Raw genomic sequence first — 17,570 nt, 5'->3', positions numbered from 1 at the left:
AATCGAAATGTTTATTGACCTGTTAAAAAATTGATAAGCCACGTAAGAGTCGGTGCAATTTCTCCTATAAAACTTGTGGGGGATTAGTTAAAACTTAAAAGTACTATAATACAAGCTTATTTACACCACACAAAAATTATTTAAGGGATTTGTAATTGAAAAGCAATCAATTACAACAAATAACACACGTGAGTCAATTGAAAATATTGCCTCATGAAAGAAGGTTATTGGTCAACTTCTTTCTCTACTCTACTTCGAATCATATCCACTTTTGTTTTTTTTTATAGAATCGAATCAAATCCCCATTATAAGACCAAAAAAATAAAGGTTATTATATCATTTGTGAAAAAAGAAATCAAGGTCAAAGCCAGACAGGATCAATTTGAAAGTTGAAACATTAAAAAAAAATTAAAAAAAAAAAACCAAAGTTGAGAGCAATATTAGTTTAAATATGCCTTAACCTCTTTCTAATAACAACAAGAAATTTATATTACAACATAAATATAATAATATGAGAGTTTTTTTTTTTTGAGAAAATAATATGAGAGTTAAAATGGAAGATTGGAAGTTTGTGAAATATTTAATCTACATTGAAAATGAGAGAGACTCTTTTATTGTTTTTAAGTGTTGTGATTAATGAACTAAAATGTATTGAAACAGATATTAGGCTAGTTACATGCCCAAGAGAGAGGTGAAAGAAGGAGGTACCACGTGTGTTGTGTTGTTCAGCTTTGACTCTCTTCTTCAGATCAGAAACAAGTCCTAGACCTAAAATTATGGATGATACAAAATGATGAATTATGTATACTATATATATATTATACTATTATCTTTGAAATACAATTTTTTAGTTTTGAATTGCATTTTGTCTTGACTCTTGATGATGAATTGACATGAAATTCTTTTTCACATTTGTAGATTGGAAATATCTTTATGTTATTGTAAAAGATATTATTTGCATTGATTAATTTACGTAATTTGGGAGGTTTAACTAGTGGTATTGCATTCTTTGTAATGCTTTATGTATATAATATATTTTTGCGGTTCAATTGATCAAACCCTACCTGCCTTACACTCACAATTGACCTATCTCCAAAATACAAATGTTATTTGGACATTTTATTATAGTATTCACCGCAAAACTTTATCATGTTTTTAGAAAGTCAATTATAGTTGGAAATGGATGAACAAGCAGATAATACTTATTTTCTTAATACAATATCATAAGTGTGAGTTTGAATTAGGTTTATTAAAAAAAAAAATTATTTGTTTATGTACAATTTAATTCTTTAAGTACTAAATATCTTTAAACGAATGAGCAAATAAATTTTTTTTTTTTTTTTAAAAAAACTAATCAAAACGCACAATTTTCATCAACTTAGGAGATCCTTTGATCCCATCAGTCTTACAGAAACCATATGTTTCAGGGTACATAGAATGTTGAATTTGAATTTAGTATATTTTATCAATCAAAAGACTAATATTATTATTAATAAGCTGAAGATTGCCCCTGCTTCCCGCAAAATCCTGGTTGTCTGATTGTCTCTGGTGTGAAAGTTTGAATGGCACATTTTTAATCCAAAAATCAGGAGTGATCTATTTACTTGTCTCTATATGTGGATTTTTTTTTTTTTTTTTTGTTCTCTTCCAAAATTCTTCATTTTGTTGTTTATATAACATCATGCATAGACCCACGGCCACAAAAGATGTCTTGCATGAGGTCATTTTTTTTATCATTCAGTTCAACTAATTGAGGCATGATCGCATATGAATTTAGTTATATATATTGATAATTTGGTCCAATCTGTGTAGTAGGATTTGCTTTAAAAATCCATATTTTATCCTCACTTAGAATTCTAATAACATGACTACCTTAATCTCAGGTGGATTGAGATCATTTTTCTAATAATTGTCGTGGGACAGAAAACATTTTGGTTGAAGAAGGTAACTATTTGAAAGAGATTGCAAACATCAGCCTTGGTATGCCTAATTAGACCAATAAATTTGAAACCCAACACCTAACCTAGATATCCCAAAAAGTGAATGGCCTGTATATTTACCTATTTGCTGTAAAAGGAGGCTAAAATAATGCAATTTCTTATTTCTTACCCTTTTGTTTTGCATGTATAATTGAAATGGGTTCACAGTGCTTTTCAAAGCACAAATCACTTATGACTCACCTTTCTACCTAAACGTTTCATATGTTTCGATATTAACATTTTTTGAAATATGAGTCATTTTCGAAAATGTTTTTTTTTTTTTTTGAAAAACTAACTAATTTTTTCTATATTTAGTAGCAACTTTAAAAATGAGTTGGAATACTATCTCTTAGTTTTCCTTATTTAGCTTGATGAGAAATATAATTGTTTTCCAAAAAATTTGAGGAGAAAACTGTCGGGGAGATGAACACCTTGGGGAGCTTCCTTGAGTAATTAATATAACATATAGAGACACACTTTAACCCAAAAGGCCTAAGTCCAATGGGTATGTGCTCAATTATGTTATATTAACCACTCATTCTTCTCATCTTTATTCAATGTGAGACTTCACTCACACGTGTAACCCAACAATCTCCCCCTCACGTGTGAGTCTCTGCCTCTCTGTGGGCTTCAAGACCTCTCTATGGGCCATGAACAAGTCCTACTTACTCCTCCTTGCCTAATGGGCTTTTCACTTCATCAATGCATCATCCATGAGTCTTTGGTATGCCATCCATGGGAACCACGTGTCAACCCCGCACGCACATCCATGGAAACCCCGCACGTCCATGTCCATGGGAACCTTGCATCACACCATTATTTAGTGCCATTAGCAATATTCATTTATTGGGCTCTTTTTTTTCTTCTTCTCCAGGATCTTTATGTGTGGGCTATTTAGGCTTTCTCTGTCCCCGCTGGATAGGGACCATGAACACCTCACCACCTTCGCCGCTCACCACCATGGGCTCTGATACCACTTGTCGGGGAGATGAACACCTTGGGGAGCTTCCTTGAGTAATTAATATAACATATAGAGACACACTTTAACCCAAAAGGCCTAAGCCCAATGGGTATGTGCTCAATTATGTTATATTAACCACTCATTCTTCTCATCTTTATTCAATGTGGGACTTCACTCACACGTGTAACCCAACAAAAACAACCTCCAAAAATAAACCATACTTTTAATTTGGCTTTCTGTTGATTATAGATAATTTTCCTTTAACATATTGTTTTGATACTGCAAAATACTAGAAAATGCAAAGAATTATTTTCACATAGGATTTTCCATCGAAACAAACGAAAAAATGTATAATTTTTATTTTGAGTTCTTTTAATATGTAAAAGTATCTGAAAATGTTCACAAAGAACATTTGAGAGGATCATGTAATCGTGAAAATAAAAATTCTGAATAAATAAGTTCAGATTACATAAAGGAGAGCAAAAATTGCAAGAATTTCCTAAATTCTTAAGTTTCCTCAATTTCAAAGAAAGTTTCATCAGATGGCCATTGTCAAAGGGGAGTAGGCTATGTAACAACACTGAGTTCATCTTCATGCTCTGCTCTAATGAATATTGTCGTACAGAGCCCAAATTATTGCAATAAGAAATCAAATCAGCACACTCATGGCGTGTTTGAGAAAAGTTTCTTTTTAAATGTTTCTAAGGTGTTCAGGCAGCCCTTACTCTACTTGGGCTCTTAAAAGAGATGGAGGACCCTCTCCCTGGGTTCCAACAGTGTCATTCAATTCTCTTTTCCATTGTATCTTAATAAAATCTATTATCTTGATTAAATTTCAAGTTTCACCATATAGTGGATTTTAATTGACTCAACTGGTAAAGTTTTTTGTCATCGAATAAAATATCTAAAGTTCGATTTTCGATTATACAAAAAATCAATTAGTGTCTTGATTTAATGATGAAAAGCAATTATTAGGAGTAGATACCGTAGGTTGACACTATAAAAAATAAAAAATAAATAAAATTCACCAAATGTAGTGCGTGCCAATTCTTATTCACCAAAGTAAAAATGCGATGTGATGTGAGGACCATATATCAGGTAGGGCTAACCCAATTAGGCTGTTCCAGCCCAAATTTTTGGCAGGTTGAGCCAGACCCAATTTGACTAGGTTTAATCATGCCCAATGTGTTCAAATCTAAATTGGGCTTTCTTTTTATTCTACGTTTAAAGTTTAGGCAAATTAGACCCATATTATTAACTGCAAAAGACATAAAAGTGACATGGAATAATTCATCTAGGCAGGCTAACAGTTAACTCATTCAAAAAAGATTACCTTCCATGTTTTGCTGGAAAGGTGAAACCCACCATGGCACATAGAAGAAAGTATGATCCTACACACTACCTTATAATACTGCTCTTCCAGACTATACCTCGAGGCCTTCAATTGCTACAAGAGCTCAAATAAATGCTAGTGACTCATCTCCTAATCCTCACCTAATTGGATTGAAAAGCAGATTATAGTTCCTGTTTCCACAGTATGTTCTTTGAACCTTAAGCATGAAAATAGTTATGCAGGTACATGCTTAAAATTGGTGAAAAATCTGGTTTTTGAGATTATCATGTGGAGTTTAATTGACTAATGATAATTAGTATTCACCACTAAACAAACATTAGGTTCAATTGCATTGAATGCTAAAATGAGAGCCTTTGGTTAAAAACTTTGGAATACATGTGTCAAAAAAGTACGTAAAACCCACTTATGGATTTCCGAATAGAACACCCATAAATTTTGAATGTAACACTTAAGTCAATGTGGTATTATTTTATATATAATTTGTTTAATATTCATGAAAATAAACGATGAGTTGCTCATGTGATGACACATATATGTATTTAGATTTTAGAGTTATATTTCATGTAAAACAATATCATATGTCCCATATTTGTGGGTTTTGTATCACACTAAAAAATTTCACTGTTGAAGTGCTACACAAGTAACGATTTACATATAAAACAACGTCTCTTAAGAGTTAAGTTTGAAGTGCTGCTCTAGCTTCGGGAACTACCTAAGTTTTTTCTCCTTTCTACTGATCAAGAAAGTAATAGACTCGGTTCTAGCAAAGACCCTATATACTCTTTATAATGTCACATTTTCAATGCTAAAAACAGAAACCCATATTGCTGTGCCCTTGAGTAGAACCATTTGAACTGGGACCGAATAGTTAGTTATGATGACCGTTATTACCCGCCTAAATACAAACCTGGTAGCTCCTCTTTGTTTCCGAGGCAAAGCAATACAGTTGCTTTTTCCATTGCCTTTCTCAAAGCTCTTCAATCTCTCTTCTTTGTCTACCAATTCAGCAACCAAAACTGTAAGCCCAAATAACTTTGCCTTTAAAAAGGAGCAAAGAGTTATGTCCCTTTTCAAGCGGTGTTCCACCATGAAAGATTTGAAGCAAGTCCATGCCCATATAATCCTAACCGGCCTTTACCAAAACCTCTATGTCATTGGCAAAATCATTGTGTTTTGTGCGGTTTCAGAGCATGGAAATATGGATTATGCGGTTTTAGTTTTCGATAAAATTGAAAACCCAGATGGGTTTCTTTGGAATACAATGATTAGAGGGTTTGTGAAGACTAATCAGCCAGAAAAGGCTTTTGAGTTCTATAAGAGAATGCAAGAGAAAGGAGAGGTGGCAGACAATTTCACATTCTCTTTTTTGCTTAAGTTTTGTGGGCAATTGGGGACAGTTATGTTGGGGAAACAGATACATTGTGATACTATGAAAAATGGCCTGGAGTCTCATGTCTTTGTGAGGAATACATTGATTCATATGTATGGTATGTTTAAGGATATCGAAACTGCACACCGACTGTTTGAAGAAATACCCAGCCCAGATTTAGTGGCTTGGAACACTATTCTTGATTGTCATGTCAACTGTGGGAAGTGCAGGGAAGCACTTGACCTGTTCTTGCTGATGTTGCAGAGTGGCGTGGAGCCTGATGAGGCTACATTGGTTGTGACCCTCTCAGCGTGTTCGGCATTAAGTTCGTTAGATTTCGGGAGGTGGGTTCATTTCTGCATTAATCATACTAGCCTTGGTGATGTTGTATCGGTGTGTAATTCACTAATTGATATGTATGCGAAGTGTGGAGCAGTTGAAGATGCGTACAAGACATTTAATAAGATGAAAGGGAAGAACATAGTGTCATGGAACACCATGATTCTAGGGCTTGCAACGCATGGCCATACAAATGAGGCACTGGCAATTTTCTCAAAAATGTTAGAAGAAAAGCTTGTGAAACCAAATGATGTTACTTTCTTGGGAGTTCTGTGCGCTTGTAGCCATGCAGGGATGGTAGATGATGGGAAAAGATATTTTAGTGTTATGATCAAAGACTACCACATCCAACCAACAATAAAGCATTATGGATGCATGGTGGATATAATGGGACGTGCCGGGTTCGTGGACGAGGCTTACCAGTTGATTAGGAGAATGCCAATGGAATGCAATGCCATTGTATGGAGGACATTGTTGGCTGCATGTCGGGTGCATGGAAATGTTGAGCTTGGGGAGAAGGTCAGGAGCCATCTATTGGAACTAGAACCGGATCATAGCAGTGATTTTGTTCTCCTTGCTAACATGTATGCTAGTGTAGGTCAATGGAGTGAAATGACCAGAGTGCGAAAAGCAATGCAAGATAGAAGAGTTCAGAAACCAGCGCCTGGTAATAGCTTCATTGGCATTCAAGGCAGTATGAGGTTAAAGATGGAGACTGAAGATGGTGGCAAACATACAAGAACATGTACTGCTCAAGTTCATTAATATGAGAAAGATGGTTTTCTTACAAACATACAAGATGGTTTTCTTTGTAGTGCAGACATACCTTCCAATGTAAAATGGGTTCACAAAATATATTAAGAAGTCCAGATAAAGTTATAAATATATATATCATAAACTTTAGCTCAACACAAGTGGGAGTAAAAACCAATTCTCGTCCTTTACAAAGGATTAGCTGAAATTTATTTTCACCTATACATGCACCGTTCAAGCCTAAGAGATTTTCTTTTGTTTCTTGATTTTCCATTCTTGGATTTCTTTATCTACCTTTGCTTTCACAGTTGAATGGAACCCTGGATACGGTTCATATCCAAAAATTGACTGAAGAGCCTGCAAACCAAAAAGAACAGCATATTCAAATCATTTTTAAAATGAGGAAAAAAAAATACCCTTAGACGTAATTGAGGATTATAAATAGCTACCTCAAGCAACACAAAGAAAGGAGCCATTAGGAAGGCTTGAAGAAGGTTGTCCAGAAGAGCTGGCGCTCGTCTCTACAAACAAAGATAAATTTGTGAAATGTTCAACATGATAGGAATTAACAAGCAATGCATCATGCTCAAGAAGGGTAATTACCTCAAACACCCCATGGCCAATAAACTGTCCAGTCCAACATATCAACTGAGCTGCTAGTACAACCTGCATAATTGATGTTAAAGACATTTAAAACTCAGTAGGTCTGACAAGTGACAATGCATGAAGAAATTGTCAAAAAAGTTAAGGAATTATACTTTAATAGTCCTATTTTCCATGGGTGAATTTTAGTAGTAAAGATTTATAATTCACAACTGATGGGTAAAAAATTTCACACCAACCAGTCCTGCTACTGACTTGATCAATTCTCATGATATAAAAACTGAATCGATCTCAAGGGAAAGAAGAAACTAGGATCTTCAGCACATTGCCATCAAATTCCACAGGGGAAAAAGAAAAGAGAAAAAAGGGCCACAACTCACAAGGGGCACTTGAAGATTCATCCTGGGGTTTTGTCTTGCAAATTTATAAAAGAAACAAAAATCTGGCTTTTAGTCATAATGCAGGTTGAGTGTCTAAAAAAATTGTGGGGAACATTTTCTCTTGAGAGTTGAGACTGAAAAGGATGTTTTGGTCAACCCGGACCCTGGTCACCAACTTTGTAGGATTGTAGCAGAGGCAAGACACACATAAATTTTTCTCCAATTATTATATTGTGCGAGGTATTTGGCCATACCCAACTGCAGTTTAAATATGATACCATATCAAATGGATTAAATGGCACTTCCCTACTTGTTCTCATGGAAAGAAGGAAAATTGCTCCATAGTTTGTTAAATGCTTGATCATTTCTAGTTTTTAACTTCAAGTTCTGATTGAGAAACCCCTTTTTGTTTGTTTGTTTGTTTGTTTGTTTTGTTTTTGTCACTTCTTGACACAGTTCATCTCAGTGTTCTCTAAATGTTTTTTTTATTATTGAAGCATTTTTTTTTTTCATCATAATATTTTTTCTGGTAAATGCTCCAAAATCAAAACTGTAACATACACTTATTTCGAAGGTATTTAGTTACGTACACAAAATAAACAACTAAGATAACCCAGATGAGCCTCATAATGTGACTAAGGAACCCCTAAGTCCTAACTGGTTCCCACTATTTTGTCTTGAATTGGGAATGACAAAGTATAATTCCGAGAATATCAAATGCATAGGGTATAATACACACAATTCTTGTTTTTTCCAAAAACTTTAAAAGAAACCTCGCTAGCTAATCAATCAGTTCAAGATTGGCCACTAGTTTATTAATACCACATTCAAACATCTATAGGATGATTTCACTGACACACTCATGCTCTACAGTATTTCCCAATGACTGGCTTAAGCCCTTGTATATTTTCGACATAGCCTCCAAACTAACAGCAATTTTTAGTATTCAGTATTGCAACATTAAAAAAAATGACAATATCTTGGAAAGCAAAGAAAACTTTTCCTGAGGGGAGCAGAGGAAGGAAAGAAAAAGAGATGAATAGATGTGCAAATCCAAAATTCAAGAACAACCCAATGGCGGCACCAGCCTAATAATGAAAAAGTTAGGATCTATAAGGTCTCTTGATTGATATCGCTTATATGTTTTAATAGAAAATACCTAACCTATGAGCATGAAACCAAGCATTTTATCTTACACAAGACTGCAAAACTTATTTATGAAACAAATCAGCCATAAAAGTGCAGCTATAAGACAGAAATGATATCCATGTCAATGTAAATATAGGATATATGGCTATATGCTATAAGCCTATAGCAAGCTTAACTAGGATGTTCTACAGTCAACAAGACAAGAAAGAGAATTTATATCAGAAAGGATGAAACAAAAATTGAACATGAACTTATTACCTGTGTTTCTATGTTACTATAAGAGAATGAAAAAACAACCATATGCTTATTGTAACTACACTGTTTGTCTTTACCACTCTGTCTTTAGCATTGACTATTTAATTGATAAAAATCAATGTACTGAATTCAGATTAATGTGTAACTGTCTGAAAAGAAACGTAATAAACAAGGGACATACCTACTAACAATTACATAAAGCAAATGAAGAATAAAATTGACTTGGGGCTGGGGGTTGGGGAGATGGAGGGGTGATGACCTGGAATGCATGGATGCAGCAAAATGGGCGCTGCACCTGCGTTTGACGCGGCCCAACGCGGCGTCGCTCGCACAATTACATAAAGCACATAAAGAATAAAATTGACTTGGGGCCGAGGGTTGGGGAGATGGAGGGGTGACGACCTAGGATGCACGGACGTGGCAAAATGGGCGCCACACCCGCGTCTGACGCGGCCCGATCGTGTGTCGCCGCTGCCCGAGCGTCGGTGCTGTGCCCAGTTTATTTTTTTATTATTATTATTTTTTCGTTTCCTGATTCGCACCAACTCGGGCCAAATCGGTCCATATCGGCCCAAAATGCTGAAACACACCAAGTCAAGTCGTACTGGCGCCAATTCAAGCTGAAATTCAAGTTATTAAAAAAAAAAAAAAAAGAAGTAGTAGTTCTGATTGTCGTGAGGACGAGGGTGGATCTTGCCGCCATAGCTACACATGAACTTCACTTTGTAGTTCCGGTGAGGCTGATCGTCCCACGGTGGCGGATTCTCAAAGTCGATTTCGCGTGAATGCGGCAAGGATTCGCCGGAGTCAGGGTATGAAGTGAAGGAGTAGTTTTCCATGGGTTGATTGTAGAGAGAGAGAGAGAGAGAGAAACAAAAAAGAGTGGAAGAAGTCTAGTAGGTGTGTATAAGAACTGTAGAAGCACCATGGCTTTATTTAGTTTAGTGCACGAATGAAACACGTGTGAAGTTGTGCCCTATAAAACAATTGAGATTTTAATATAGATTAATTATTGTTGTATATAATTAGTTACACACAGTCTTGCATATATTTTGTGAAGTTGTATTTTAAAAATATAATTTCAATTATAATTGTAAAATCATAAAATTGTATTTTCAAAACATAATTTTATAATTTATGCTTAGCAATATATAGAAAATATAAATAATAATTTTTTAATCGCCACACCCTGCCTCACTCGCACCCTAACTTTTTCAAAAATTGCCGAGTCCCGCATCGGCAACCGCACCCGAATCCAAAAACGCACCCGTGCTTCATAGGTGACAACAAGGGAGAGAGGGAAGGGAGAGTTTGACATCTAGTGGCAAATTTTGAGAAGCCATCACCACAACTAATCCTAATGAGTTTTAAGGATTCTGCAAAGGGATTGTAACCTGCTCTCCAATCATAAACTGTTAAGCTTAAAATGCTTTCTGAAACTAAAAACATAGTGGCAAATTTGGCACTAAAGTTTGACATCATAGTGGTAAATTTTGAGAAGCCACCACCACAAATAATCCTAATGATTTTTAAGGATTCTGCAAAGGGGTAGTAGCCTGCTCTCCAATGATAAACTATTAAGCTTAAAATGCTTTTTGAAACTATAAACACAGTCATTTCCATGGAGATCCCAAATAAGGACAAAAAAGCAATGAGTTGCAAACAAAAGCAAGATGTACATCATATTAGAGCAGCACCTTCCCACAATAAAATAATTCATGACAGCTAAAAATTGAAACAGAAAAAGAAAAAAAAAAAAAAAAGACATTCTGTTTAGTATGCTTCAAACAAAACAAAGATGGAGACTATTTCAAAGCAATATTGGGCACTTTCTGAAAGAATTTAATGCAAAGTCAACCGTACAAGTCATGAGTTGCCCGCTCATGGAAACTGAGACAGTGCCTTAAAGATGACACCTAGAGTGCGTTTGGGAAGCGCGTTTTGCGCTACCCAAACGCACGTTTGCGTTTAAGAATTTTTTTTTTTTTTTTTTTTCAGCGAATGAACAGTAAAAGTACTGTTCATATACTGTGCGAAGGCAAATTTTACTGTTTATACGTTCATAGAACCCACAATCACTTTATTCAGAAAAAAATATTAAAAATGGATCTTACGGTACTATTTATACATTTAAAAATTATTTTGCTACAGTGTTTTTCAATTTTCAGTTTCAGTTTTCAGTTTTCAACTGTATTCAAACGGACCTAGTTGTCTTCTTAGCCAAACACAGCTCTGAGCACAAAAAATCCAATCCAGCAGTAGATATAAACATAAATAGAAAAGACAAACACCTGGTACAACAAACAAACATAATCCAGAACCAGAACAAACAGAACCCACCTGAAATTAATTAGGCTCAGTTTGGATGCCAAGAAAGCCAGACAAAAATTGAAATTTTAAATTCTTTTAATATCATACTCTATTGTATTCTGGTTTCCTCTATCATATTCTATTGAATCCTGGTTTCCTCAATTAAGTCAAACAATATCCCCCACCCCCAACCACCCAAAAAAAGACGAAAACTTTACCATCAATAGAACTAAATTTTCCTTCTTTTCCACATTTTCTCAGCGACCAAACAGAACATAAAGGCATATAAAGTCCAAAAAACAAATCTGATAACGAATATACAGAAACCCATTACCTTCCAGGCCAGAGAGTACCCAAGACGACTAGCAAGCAAGCTAGCTCCAACCCAGCAGAGAAAACACAGCAAAGCAGCCAAAGACCCAGCTTTCTTATCAAAAGCCACATAGAAGAGACCATAGATGACAGCCAACAAGAACCCAAAATTCAAAACCAGTAACCCAGATGGGAAAAGCCCAATCTGAAAGGAAGGAGTGTAGAGAGCTGGGGTGAAGTACAAAAAGACAAGGGAAGTGAAGAAGATTGGCCAAACAAAGATCATGTGTATCACAATATTGATTGGGTTGCTATGGTACGCCCCATAGAAAGCAAAGTGCCTCTCAAGATCAAACAATCCGGTTCTACCCATGATATCTTATGTTTTTCTTTTCTCAGAAAAGAGGTTGGTTTTGGTTTTGGTTTTGATGAGAATTGAATATAGGGGAAAATATTTTCGGGGAAAGTTTGTGAGAAAAGAAAGATGATGTATGAAGTTGGTAGGTATGTAATTAAATATAGATAAAGATAGAAGGATAAGAAGTTGGAATTGTTGGAAAACCACGAGAGCATATACAGCAGCTTGGAAGTTTCCATTTTTTTTTTTTTTTGAAACTCACGTTAATTTCCTTGACATTTGACAACAAAAAAGTTTCTTTCTTTTCACTATTTTTTTTTTTCCCAAGAAAATGTTTAATCAATGGGGGCAACGGTCATGATGGAGCCAGCTCGTGGAAACCGAGTTGGTGATAGTTGGATTCTGTCCTCGCTTATAGTTTGGATTAGCCTTCTTTTTTTTTCTTTTTAATAAGCATATGGTTCGATACTAATGTCATATATTTAGTTTACATATATAGTCCTAAATCCGGAGGGGAGTTGCTAATGATTGACTGGTAGACTTCATTCTTTTATGAGTTTATCTAATCAGTTAAGGATCTATAGTTAACTCCAAATTTTTTTAAAAAAAAAAAAAAACATAAATTTCCATGTTTACTAGACCAATAGTATGTGGCAAATGGAGTTTTAGAACTTAGGATTTCTGGCATGTCCTTAAAGTAAATAAGAATCAATAAACAAATTAGCAAATAAATAAATTCAAAATGCACAATAAGAAAGAGTCCACTCTTTTTTGGATTTATATATTATTGTGGGCTTTTAATTTTTTTTTTTATACCTTTATATATGTGGGTACCTAAGGCATGCTTGGCAACGTCTTAGGCATGCAAGCAACGTTCTTGACCGTTCTCAGCATGCTTTGCAACGTCCTCGGCATGCTTAAGAAGTAGTGGTACACTACTCCTTCGCGTCAAAGCTTATAAGGTAGAAAGTGGGGGGGTTTCTATTCGATGTGGGACGACTAAGACTTTGCAAGCATGCTGAGGTCGGCCAAGGACGTTGCAAGCATGCCGAGGACGTTGCAAAGCATGCTGAGGATGGCCAAGGACGTTGCTTGCATGCCTAGGATGTTGCCAAGCATGTCTTAGGTACCCACAATAAAGAAGTAGTGGTACACTACTTTTTTGCGTCAAAACTTATAAGGTAGAAAGTGGGGGAGACTCCTGAACCATGAGAACCAAAAGTAAAGGAAATAATAAGAACATTAAGCTCATCGGACGAGGTCTAATGACCAGAGCCGCTCAGACCATGCCAAAGAGAAAGTTTTCTTGGACAAACTCAATTCACCTCTGTGCAATCATCATGAATACCATGACTAACCAATGTCTGGTGATCAAGGCCTAACCTTTTAGCCCACTCTCTATAAATTTATTATTTGAGCCTTTAACGTTCGAACCCAATACACCAACTTGGGATCGCTACAAATTGAGTCCTTACAATATATATAAGGTCTTTTTGGAGATTAGACATCAAGAGTTTTGTAACTTAATGAGAGTTGTCATATCATGGTATGTCTCCTCAACTATTAGGGAAAAAAAGAAGTAATAGGCATTATCTATATCATATGTGCACTCATGTCTCATCTAGATTTTTTTTTTTTTTTTTGGGTCTTGGTTTGATGTCTCGTCTAGATTTGTGCGTGAATCCTATTGAATTTTGTTTTTGACCCATTTTATTTTCTTATTTTCCAAACTTAGTTATTGGGTTAAGTTTTTTTTTTTTCTTTGAAATTTACAAGTCATTTATTATCATTTGCCTTGGATAGTTGGCTTTGCCCTGTTCTATACATGTCAAATTTCGTATCAATTTATGTTATTTACTATTGGATTCATAAACATTTTTTATGCATAATTTCATATTACAAAAACTTGAAATTTAAACATTTAATTGATAACATAGTTATTAACTTTTGATCTTCTAAAAATTTTACAAACATAAAGGATAGGAAAAAAAATGTTATACAATGGTGGATTTGTCAAAATTTACACTCAATAAAAAGATTGGTCACATGTGTATCACAAATTCACAATATTGATTGGGTTGCTATGATATGCCCCATAGAATCAAAGTGCCTCTCAAGATCAAACAATTTAGTTCTACCCATGATATCTTTTTTCTTTTTTTTCCTCGGAAACCAGGATGGTTTTGGTTTTGATTTTGATTTTGATGATAAATATATGGGAAAGCATTTTATGGGAAAGCTCGTGAGTAAAGAAAGATGATATAGAAAGTTGGTATATAAAAAGAAAGAGAGAAGGATAAGAAGATTTGAATTGTTGGAAAACAAAGAGCTAGCAGAAACAGCAGCTTGGAAGTTTCTCGTTGCTTTGTATTTCCTTGACATTTGACAACAAAAAAGTTTCTTTCTTTCTTTTTTTCTTTTTTTTCTTTTTTCTAGAAAATGTTTAATCAATGGGGACAACTATCATTATGGAGCCAGCTCGAAGAAACCAAGCTTGCAATCGTTGGATCCTATCCTTGCTTATAGCATTCACAATGGGAAATGTCATCTTATTCTATTTTACCATCTCAAAAAAACTACTTTATCAATTATACCATACCATTTTACAACACACCCAACATCCCATCTTTTACTTTACTATACAACATATTAAAATAATATATCTACACAATAAAATATTTTTTTTTTCTGAATCTCATTTTTCTCTTCCTCTCCATCTCAACCACTCATCAATCATCACCACCTAAAACCCAGACCTAAAATTTCCAATACAGAAACTCATCCCAAACCCCAAACAAACCCCCAACACAAAATCTCAACCCGACCATCATTAACACAACATCCTCCCAATTTAAGCACAATTTAAACTTACAATTTAGAATATAAAATCTTTGTAATATTAGCTTGGCATCTGACTCATTACACCAACCACAACAGCACCCCGATCCACAAACCACGGCACCACCCCGATCCACCACCACGACACCACCCCAATCTACCACATCAAACCATGAGATCCACCAACTATGAGACCCATAGAGGCTTGATTCAAGGAGAGAGAGAGAGAGAGAGAGAGAGAGAGAGAGAGAGAGAGAGAGAGAGAGAGAGAGAGAGAGAGAGAGAGAGAGAGAAGAGATCTGCCAAAGCCACCAGACCCACGCCACTACAACCATCTACCCACACCGCTGCAATCACTTGCCCACGCCACCGCACCACTTGACACACATCGTATGCTCTGAGATACACCAATGCAAAAGGATCGATCCACATAGAGAGGGATGATAGAGGGGGAGGAAAAAAAAAAGGAGATAAGAGTGATCAGAGAGAGAGAGAGGAGTTGAAAGACAAAATATCAGTTAAAGAAAAAAGTGAGAAAGGAATAAAATATTAATGTTTTGTTTAACAATTAAGCTACAGTGCAATTCTATATTTAGAATTGCATTATAGCACAATTGCAAATGTTTTTGCAATAGTTAGATTTTACAAGTCCGAATGGCGTGGGAGTTTTGGGCTTTTATGCTAATTTGAACTAACATATGGCATATGTCATTCCCAATGTAAATGCTCTTAGCATTCAAATTAACCTTTTATTTATGGGTCATATTAACGAGTGCCCTTAGGACATTGGTTAACAACCATTGTAGGAAAATTTTGACACCATTCGTTAGCATTTCCCTTTATTTATTTATTTAATGATGCGTTATATTCTGCTTATATGTGTGCTTAACCGAGCCGATCCCAAGTCTAGAGGAGGATTGCTGTAAGTTGACAGCTGTGGTGGGCCTTTTTGCACCTTTGGGCTGGGTTGCCTTCTGCTACACTATGGTCCAAGTGTTCTGGGTAGGAGAGTCAGGACCGGTCCAATTGCAACTCACCTTCGTCTGGCTTATGCACAAACTATGTCCCTTTTTGTTGAAACTTTGGTCAAATGCCCATGGCAGGCAAAATTGCTACAAAGAGTTATGGCAAACAAATACAATGGGACAATAATAAAGACAACACACTTGCTGTTAGACAAAACGAAACTATTGCAAAAGAGTTTCGGCAGGTAAATATAATAAAACAATTATAAGAGAGATATGCTTACTGCCAGACAAAACAAATAAGGGATCCTAAATCAAAACAAGATGAAGAATGATATAGCAATGAGGAACACATTATAAGTGAAATTGCAAAAGACAAGAAAGGAAATGATAACAATAAGTAATGAAATCAAAGAAGGAATAGGTTAGTCTGCTATGTTCAGTTGTGTTACAGGACTAATACCAAGGAAGGAATCACTTCCTTAACGTGGGTAACCTCGTAAGAGGATCTTACTGTAGAAATTATCCACTTTGAGGGAACGAGTCTGAATGGCTTATGTCTCACACAAATGGGTAGGCTTTTAGAGGAAGAGATGGGATTAGCCTATTGATGCATGCCTGCCATTCCACACTCTCTATTTCTCTTCCTAATCCTCTTCTTCTTCTTTTTCTCTGTTTTTGTTACTTTAATTCTTTTCCACTCTTTTCTTTCTTTCTTAGTGCTTACTTGTGTAGTGTGATGGTGGTACTATAATTCTCTCTTAGTGGTTACTACTGTTGCGATAATGTTACTATGCACGGTAAGAGCCCCTTACATGCTGCCTACTATGACTAGTTTTTACCATTTTAGTCTTTAACTACTTTTGTCTGGATTAGGGTGTCCTTACCGACCATCCACTAGTTTGTCAGCTGCCCAGCCACCACCACCTACTTGTGCTGACTGTGCCACTCCCCATTACCAGACAAAGAAAACTGTTTTGTTTGCTTATTCATCGTGACATTCTTATCCACCACAGTGTGGGTATTCTCTCTCTATCCCTCATGACATGCACCTAGTGGTTCCAACTCATCCTTCCATCTTTTTGGTGGTATGTCATCCCAACAAGACATTTCCCCTAAAAGAGTTTGAGCGGGAACCCCAAAATAGACTTTCCCTTCTGATAACGCCTTAAAATGTATACTTGTTATATATTTATATGGGCGTTATTTCTTTATTATTATGCTTAATTTGTATAATTAAGCCATTATTTGCATTAGTCCCTATTATTTATCTTTACATAATTTCTTGAATAAAATGCTATTCATTATGTGTAATTTTCTACTTTCAGGAAATTATGTGAAAAAGATGAGTTTACAGGAATTTGTGAGAGAATGGAGGCCAAACTAGAATTAAAGAGGATCTAAAGGACCATGCTTAATTGTCTAAGGAGGTGCAGCTGGAGTGCTTGGATTGTCTACCGTGATTGGAAGCTTCAAATAAGGAAAGAAATCAAAGAAGCAGAATTTAAAAAGGAAAAATCTGATTTGAGCACTGATCCGTATTTTGGGTGTATCTCTCTCCTCAAAAATCCAATTGACACAAGGCTAGATGGATTGGAACCGTGACTTAAATATCTACAACTTTCCAGTTTTGAGTTTTTCAAAA

The 17,570-nt window shown here is 35.6% G+C and overlaps 2 protein-coding genes and 1 long non-coding RNA gene across 3 annotated transcripts; 1 reads left to right on the top strand and 2 right to left on the bottom strand.

The window, feature by feature from the left end:
- The first annotated feature begins 4,926 nt into the window (after positions 1-4,926).
- LOC115963933 (pentatricopeptide repeat-containing protein At2g20540-like) lies at positions 4,927-6,916 on the top strand. Its single transcript, XM_031083181.1, has one exon. It carries the CDS (start codon positions 5,169-5,171, stop codon positions 6,765-6,767), a length of 1,599 nt encoding a protein of 532 aa, XP_030939041.1. The 5' UTR covers positions 4,927-5,168; the 3' UTR covers positions 6,768-6,916.
- Positions 6,732-12,355, bottom strand: LOC115963934 (uncharacterized endoplasmic reticulum membrane protein C16E8.02). The gene is made up of 4 exons (XM_031083182.1): positions 11,787-12,355; positions 7,359-7,421; positions 7,205-7,276; positions 6,732-7,112 (listed from the first exon to the last, which is right to left on the bottom strand). The coding sequence occupies exons 1-4, from the start codon at positions 12,135-12,137 to the stop codon at positions 6,996-6,998; spliced, it is 603 nt and encodes a 200-aa protein (XP_030939042.1). The 5' UTR covers positions 12,138-12,355; the 3' UTR covers positions 6,732-6,995.
- LOC115963935 lies at positions 9,262-11,780 on the bottom strand. The gene is made up of 2 exons (XR_004085965.1): positions 11,347-11,780; positions 9,262-11,058 (listed from the first exon to the last, which is right to left on the bottom strand). It is a non-coding gene; the product is annotated as an uncharacterized LOC115963935 (long non-coding RNA).
- Positions 12,356-17,570: the final 5,215 nt, after the last annotated feature.

This window comes from Quercus lobata, chromosome 10 (genome assembly GCF_001633185.2).
Source record: "Quercus lobata isolate SW786 chromosome 10, ValleyOak3.0 Primary Assembly, whole genome shotgun sequence".
NCBI lineage: Eukaryota > Viridiplantae > Streptophyta > Magnoliopsida > Fagales > Fagaceae > Quercus > Quercus lobata.
Note: the sequence above shows the minus strand (reverse complement) of the source record. Positions and strands in the feature narration are given on the sequence as shown.